The 8,441-nt window shown below is 32.6% G+C and overlaps 1 protein-coding gene across 1 annotated transcript in view; it reads left to right on the top strand.

The window, feature by feature from the left end:
• The first annotated feature begins 1,071 nt into the window (after positions 1-1,071).
• The window catches only part of LOC128161541 (transcription cofactor vestigial-like protein 4), a 37,083-nt gene continuing 29,713 nt past the window's right edge, over positions 1,072-8,441 (top strand). Inside the window, exons 1-2 of the mRNA XM_052824850.1 lie at positions 1,072-1,225; positions 1,361-1,453. Of these exons, the coding sequence (XP_052680810.1) occupies positions 1,387-1,453 (67 nt within the window). The 5' untranslated portion in view covers positions 1,072-1,225; positions 1,361-1,386. The remainder of the gene's footprint in view (positions 1,226-1,360; positions 1,454-8,441) is intronic.

The following is an 8,441-nucleotide window of genomic DNA, read 5'->3' as shown; positions in this document are numbered from 1 at the left end:
GTCATTTAGTATTTTAATTTCATAACTTTTTTATGGATTATTCGTTGCACGATTCAGAGATGGTTGTAAAACTTGAACAGTAAAATGCTTTCTTTGGTGTTTCATATGATATGGGCTGTGTAGTTGGCTAGCATTGAAGAAAAATTATTTTTTTTCTGCAATATTAGCGACCCTCCCACTCGCATGAAACAACAAATAAAAAAATTAATTTAGTTTTTTTTCATTAAAAAAAAACTGTTAATGCATTTTTACTTTATGTTTGTCCTCGATGGTATTCTATTGCATGCTCTTTGCTCCTCTCTGGAACTTCTCTCCCTAATTTCTTGTATGAAGCGATAATTACAGTCTTACACTGCAGAACATGTACCGGTACTTATTGGAATTTCTGGATCAGTCGCTAAAGTTTTTTCCTCCATAATTTGATCGGTTGGTAAAGTTTATTTTTAATATAGAAAATGCGAAATGCGAACTGACTGAGCAATTAAATATAAGTACTTTTTCAAATAGTATCAGTTCATTTAAATTGGGACAAAAAAATCAACATCATGTAAAAATAATCTTTATAGTAAAGGTTTGAAAACATATAAAATTATATTCAATTCAATTTCTTTATTTACCAATTAAGGGCCCTCAAGGGGCAACATTAAGATTGTACATACAACATCAAATGCCGGTACATAAAACATTCAATAAACATGTACAAGAGGGAAAGTGTTGGATGATTGAAAGAGCTAGGACAGACATGAACATTTAATTAGTATATATATATGTATGTTTCTATACACTCAATACAGTGTCTTCTGTATATGTAAATTATATATTAAGCAGACAAATTCTCGGAGTAAGAAAGAAAGTGGATGATCAGATGTGGAAAAAACAGTTGAAAAGAAGTTCAAATCATGCATCCAATTTTATTTTTGCAACAACTTACATATATTTGTACTCTATACGGGGTTTTATTAATGCCATCGTGTACTTCGAATCTCTCTCTCTCTCTCTCTCTCTCTCTCTCTCTCTCTCTCTCTCTCTAAATTTAGCATGGATCTCCATTCACATTCCCAACATTTTCCCACAGGTCACATGATCAAGCCGCAGCAATCATGTGACCAAAATGGAATTTAAGTCATGCTGTCTCTATCACACGAAGACTAACGGCATGTAGAAACAATAATATTTCTCATCGATATATCCACCAATAGGCTACCATACCCACAGCAAACCATATGTAAGTACCGACAAAGTTCAGAATGATTTTTTGCAGACTACGCAACGTCCACATTGTTGTGATTTGAAGCATGTGGTTGCGGTTGACTGGTCACGTGTTCTCGATTGATTGGATTGACGTGATCAATATTTTCAGAGTCCAGCATCCATGACCCGATAAAGATGGAGAATCCATTAGATGTCTTATCCCGCGCGGCGTCTATGTTAGAGACAAATCAAATAACACAAGGTAGGATGTTTTACCATATAATAACTCCCCCTCCCCCCTTTTTTTACCGCATTCGCAATGTAGAAGCCGTTTCGTTCTAAATTGATTTTTTTCCCTCTATTAATATATTTCATACTTATATCTTAAGTGTCGAAGAAGTGGTTGTCGTGATTTGGTAATTAAGAGTATGTACATGTATAAATTGGCTTTCTAAAGCCATCAGAATATATTTTAACTGGCGGTCGATATGTTCTTTGTTGTGCAGTGAAGGAACATTCCGCGCATTCCTCGGAGGTGTTTAATAAAACAAACAGATTATGTTTTGAATTTTGGCGAGAAAAAGTTCTCAAATTGCTTTTGGGGGCACTGGGCACAGTTTGAGATGCCAAATGACCGTGGATCGTCTTCTTTTTTGGAGTTGTTTGTTTGGGAACACAATGGAATGTTTGGTATTTTAGGCAGGTGGTAACTGATTTTGAAGCAGGCATTTACAAGCAGGAAAAAATCTATTAAATGGTGGAAAAAATATGCCGGGTATCTTGGTTTTTGGTCAATACAAAATGGGAACAAATAAAATGTATAACAATGATGAATTGCATTTGTAAAATGCTAATGAATTTTTATTTATATGCCGAAATTTTAAAGCCCCATTTGAATATTAATCCATGATTAAAACAAATTGCTTTGTGTATTTAAATTTTGTTTCATGAAGTAAACTTGAAATTCCATACATATTATAAGATAATATAAAAGAAAGAGACTACAATTAATGACCCTTTCTTTCCAATAATTTAATTCTCAAATTAATTTAATGTGAGAATTAAATTATTGGAAAGAAAGGGAAATCTATTCATTGGATACTATATGCTCTTAATGTTGATACATTCAAGGTTATTCTCATGTACGTACACTTAACACAGAATTCTCCTACAAATTTTGGGGTTCATTTTAAATTTCTTCTAAGCATAATGTATATATTCGGGTACATTCTCTCAAAGATATATACATGTATGGACAGGAAAGAGCATGGGTGATCGAATTTAAAGGTGATGTTGACATGGGCCCTGAATATTGTGATCAGTATAACTTATTTTAAGACTCAGCATTTATAATTTTACCAAGCAGGTAATGATTTTTCATTTTTTTACGCGACAAAACTTTAATTTTTGATGATGTTTAATTGACATCGAAGAGGTAGGTTTAAAAAGCAAATATGTCTAGCATGTACCGGTATATGTGCAAGTAACCATGGTAACTATCCATCAGATTTAAGGTAAATACATACACTGTCAGGTGCATGTACATATACATGTACTGGTATATTAACGGGACCAGATATTAAATTAACTTTATTATCTCAAATTTTCTTGAAATTATTATAAAAATTATAAATATGGTACATGTCTTTGAAACATGTTGCCAATGTTTCAATTTCCATGAAAAAATCCACTTTGTAGATTGTTAAGATAATTTTTTTTTTTTGGGGGGGGGGGGGTAGGATAAGTTTGAGTACAAATCTTGAACATATTAAGATCACTTTTTGGGGTATTTTGGACAGAGAATTTTGAATATGCAGAAGTCAAGTGAGATTTCATGAAAAGAGCCCATGAATAGAAGAGTCTCTTTTTAAGTATATGTAACAATTGTGAATTCACTCAAGGCACAACACTTTGTCAAACAATTAAAAAACATTTCAAACATCAATGCTCTTCAAAGGTACTGTCACATATTAACCCACTCATAGACTGAATAATGTAAAGTGAACTTGTTTCAATAAATTTGTTGGAGTTGACTGGAAAATGTCCTTTGATTTAACAACTTCCTGTAATTAGTTGAACAATGGGATGCTATGGTTATCAAAGCATTTTTATGGATGCAAAGGATACAATATGATATTTAGTTTGTAGGGGGGGGGGGGGAATTTCTAGGTAACTTTCATGCAACTGTGTCCTTAGTTTAGAAACTTTAAATTCTGTTGCTTATATAGTTGTTTAGCCTTTATGATGTACAGTGTATGTAGTTTGTACAAGCTGGCCCACTAGTGGGTAGTTTTTCTGCAGTGCCCCCCCCCCCATAAAAAAAAAATTATAAAATTAAAAAATAGAAACCTTGCATTTTCTCTGCATTATAATATACTGTGGTTATCATTCATTGAACCTCAGAACCGGAATTTTGTCAGCATCCCCCCTTTCTTTTTACCCCATTGCCCCCCCCCCCCCCCCCCAAACACCCTGCATTTACCCGTCTCTGCATTTAATACAAAATGCAAAAAAAATATTTGCTCATTATTTTCAGATTTCTTTGTTAAATCAATCCAAAAAAACAATCAAATTTTCATCTACAGGAAACATGAAATGTAACAACAATTTAATACTGGTTGGACCTGGTTTTATGTAGTCTTGAAATTATGTGAAAGAACATGAGTAAATTCATTGTTAAAAAAAAATGTGAATGAGAATGTAGAAAAAATGACATCCTGGGGAGTGATTTATTGAGAAATTAAACCATTTACTAGTATGTAAATGTATTTGAATCACATTTTGATACTGTAACACAATGAAACTGATCGATATTTTAATTACAGTAGATATTTCTGCATTATCTGTTAGCCATTAATGCAGACCATTAAATCCTACATCTACTTAAAATCAAATTATAGCGAGTTGTGCATGACCTTTTAGGGAGTTTAATTACAGTATCGATTATAAAGTTGCAGATATGTACACGTAGACATACACTGCTCAAAATGATTAGAAAACTGTTGTTGAATTTGTCCTATATATCTGTGAGGCTTATCAAGCTTTTGATGTCCATAAGCCAGGATAAGGTTCGATGGACGTCAAAGAGAATAGCGAATACTTTTCCGATGACTGCAATGGTAAACAGCGGTGAAGGAATTGATTTTTTTTTCTTTTTCCATTATAAAAAAGAAAGAATGTAGACACCAATATCTCATTAATGGAGTTAGACACGCTTGACTGAATCATTGTTGTTTAAACTCATCTAGAGATTGTTTGGACTGATTGGTGATGATTGACACCTGATAGGGTGTCAAAGGTCGCTTAGTAGCCAATCGTGTGGACCACATGTGAGAATTCCTGGAGATCCAGCACTCCGTTACAATGGATGTCTTAGATATCCATATTCTGTTAATGGAAGTATCTAATATACATTTTAATTTGTTAGGTGAAGGGGAATGAGGGTATGCTATGTTTTCTATAGAGGTTAGGGGTATGTATGTAGGTAATGAATAAAAACTGTTATTTAGGAAATGGAGGGTCGCAACAGATGAATATGAACTACGCTCGTAGTTGTGTGAATTCCACGAGATCCAGTGGTATTTGTTGTCTAACACTGTCCTCTAAAACAGCAGAGTAAAATTAATTTTGATTAAGGTTGGATGATGAAATGGGCACACTACATTGCATTTTGCCTTTAAAGGTGTGGGTGTAGTACACTTAGAGAAATGGAGATCTCTGTGCATGAATATGAGTTAATGATGTCATCACTGTTAAAAATATTTGAAAGTAATCAGACCTTAATTTCTTATACACTTATAGTTTTAGTGAATAGGGCTCATAAATCACTCTTAAAAACTTTGAGTGTAGTGGTAAATTTCTTATTGATATGAATCAATTGTGAGAGGAATTAAAATATCAGATAGGAAATAAATTGTATAGTTTTTGCAAGTAAACAAGTAAAGCAGAGTACTCCAACTTAGAGGAAAAAAGAAAACAAGGGAATTTAAAACGCACAGCAACTGTCTTAAATATCTGGTGATGACCTATAGAATCATTTGTCACGGCCACATACAGATAAGGCTTATCTCGGCAAAGATTGGCAAATGTCAATCACTCAAGGGGAGATAACTCTGAATTTTTTTTTTTTAATTATTTTGATTTAGTCATAATTTACAGTATATGAAATATATATATACCCCTCATTCTTTGCATTTTTGTTCTACAAGATAGAATAGATAATTATACTAGGTGTGTTAAAGTGCAGATATTATGAGGCAAAGGCGTTTCAAAAGTTCATGAATGGTGTTTGTTCTACACTGACTTGTAATTGAGACAGTTTTGAGGTTCACAAGGTTAAATTCTTGGGAGATAATATGTTTCAAAGAGTGCGGAGATATAAAAAGTATTTCAAATAGCAAAGAAAAGAAGGGAAATAATGAAATGTGTTTTTTCTAGTAACAAATAAATATAGAATGTGTTATTTTTATCAGTTATGTTAGCCATTCTGATGGCACTGACTTTGAAGACCTAGCGCCTGTCTTCTATATAATAATGTATTTCAGGGTTTATAAAGCAATAGAGTGGGTGAACTCGGATGACTCAAGGATTGGGTCAATGACTGGTAAACAGGTTGTAAGTGAAATATTTGTCCCTGTCAAGTTGGCTTTAGAAAATGTAGAAAAAAAAAAAAAAAAAATATGCGGAGAAAATTGAAAAATCTCTTCATAATTGAATTCTACATATTTGTGAGTTCAAAGATATGAGTGACCTAAAATTAAAGTTGATGCCTTGCTGAATACTGATCTATAGGAAAGTTATATATTATAAAGAAAAGCATTGAGACTTTAGTTTGAGGAATGAAGTCACAGTGTTTCTGGGCTGATGACTTTGGGATTCTTGCTGGTTTCGTACTTGCATTTGTTTGTCTCAGAATTTGGAACTTTTACACCTGATGTCAAGTTATATATGCTGATCTTGATCCAGAATTAGTGACTTTTAAAATTATTTAAATACTGTTACAGTAGTAGTGTATTAGTACTAAGCTAATTAGCTAATGTATAAATTGATCAAAATGTGATTTTGTGTTTTGATATGATATGCCTTATATTCAGCATTTCAAAGTAATCCTGTGTAGTGTAATTATAAATTAACAAATACCAATAGTATGGCAAAATATGATAAGCTTTTATACTGAAAATTTCTGTTAACTAGGGCAATAATTTTATGTGTCATGTTTGTTTAAAAACATGTTTTTTGCATTTTAATTGAAATCATACCTCAACATCTTGTTTATTCGGTATTGGACATATTTCATAATCTTAATACTGGGATGATTTTGCAACATCGTTTTACTTGCACTTTAATTATGTTGAGCCTCTGTTATTGGTGCATTTGTACATGTCATTGTGCAAAATGTTTATACTCATTAATTTCCTTCTTGATGCCATTTCATGAGGATCTCCATCATGCATGTATTTGCACTCAATACAAATACTGACAATTTATGGCATTCCAAAAATCCAGGAAGGCCAAAGTACATTGAACAGTCAATAGAACCCTGCAAAATCAATTGAAAAGAAGTGTCTGAATTGCACTTTGCGCCATTTGAGGGCTGAGGTTGTTCAGATGCAGGGGGCAAGGTGTGTAACGTGTCCCCCAGCTATGTATATTTATATATTAATGATAGGCATATACAACCTGATAACTAAGTTGACGCTCATCAAATCTTATCTGGGAAAACTTAAGGTATTTATGCATTGAAAGGTAATAGCAGTATAGGTAATCTACTATTGAAGAGATGTATGTTATAGAAGAGAATTATGCACTGGTACACAAATGTACTAATTAAGTACTGTCCCTTTGCGCAATACACTTTGTAACCACCTGGAGTTGTGTTCATAATGCTATAAAAACAATCACTCTCTTAGTCAGATCAAAAGCCAAACACAAGTAGTCAACAAAAAATGTTATAATTATTAAACTTGGTATTATGCTTAGCTGGCATGATATGCTAATGTAAATCATGGACTGTTCATTTGATTTAAAGTACAAACTTTCCCTCACCACAAACTGTTTAGAATGGGAAGTCACAGATGATGATGATGATGATGATGATGATGATGATGATGATGATGATGATATTTTAGTTTTGTATATGGTGTCCTTAATTGAATCAAGTTGAATAAATATACAGAAAGAACTATATATGATATGAGTTAAATTTGGCCCCCATAATTCGCCTTTTTTTAAAGTGTTGCGGGAACAATAAAATGTTTTGTTATTTTTTAGAAGAGTTGATATAAAATACATTTTTCACCTATATATTTGATTTATTTGCATTCACTTGCAGTCTATGACGTCAAAAGTGGCGCTATTTCTTAATCATTCAATCAAAATCAGTCAAAATTTACGTTTTTCTTATCTTTTTACAAATGGGAAAAATAAAGCGCATGCTTGAACAAGGAAAATTTTTTTGTCAGTTAGTAGTCTTGGCTAGTTACATCTCTGATTAAGATATTTTGTTTGTTCAAGCATGCCCCCTATGTTTTTTGAAAGAAAAACTGCTTGAAAACAAGCTGTTTTATGGCAAAAATGGCGGTAAAAGGTGGTCTTTTAATTATGATATCATATTTCTTAATTGTGGGCACTTGAATCCAAATGAACATAATGTAAAACATCCCATATATATATATCTGTACAAAGAAAACAAAGAATTACAGTAAAATGATGATGTTGAAGACATTTTAGGGGCCATTTTAGACCCATATCATATATAGTCCTTTCAAAACACAAGTGTACCATTTTTCCAGAGTAAGCTAGTCCAGCTTTAAACTATTAGAGTTTATCGTTGAGAAAATTCAGGTCTCGATCAAATTGTATGTTGAATTTATTTTCATGTTGTCTGAATGATATTACTTCATCAGTAAAAAAGAGGATAGAAATGAATGGAATTCAAGAATTGTGTAAATGAGGGGAATTCTAGGAGGGTGTAAAATTAGATTCCCAATTTAATGCTAGGAGTCAATACATGATTCAGCATAAAATAATTAGAAGCAACTCTTGCTTGCAAATTTGAAAACCTCACTTACATGCATATTTTTATGACAGTTGCAAACTATATGAAATTGTACTGTAAAAGTGGGTTATTTACGTGGGGAAAAAATTATACCAGTTGCAAGGTATGCTTAAAACTGCGTAAAATACTGTAGATTCCTTATTTTACACGAGTACTTAATTCTGCGATCTTACTGTTTTTCATCAAATCGTGA

The sequence above is a fragment of the Crassostrea angulata genome, chromosome 8 (assembly GCF_025612915.1).
Source record: "Crassostrea angulata isolate pt1a10 chromosome 8, ASM2561291v2, whole genome shotgun sequence".
Classification (NCBI taxonomy): Eukaryota; Metazoa; Mollusca; class Bivalvia; order Ostreida; family Ostreidae; genus Magallana; species Magallana angulata.
The sequence above is the reverse complement of the archived record's forward strand: the minus strand, read 5'-3'. Positions and strand labels throughout refer to the sequence as shown.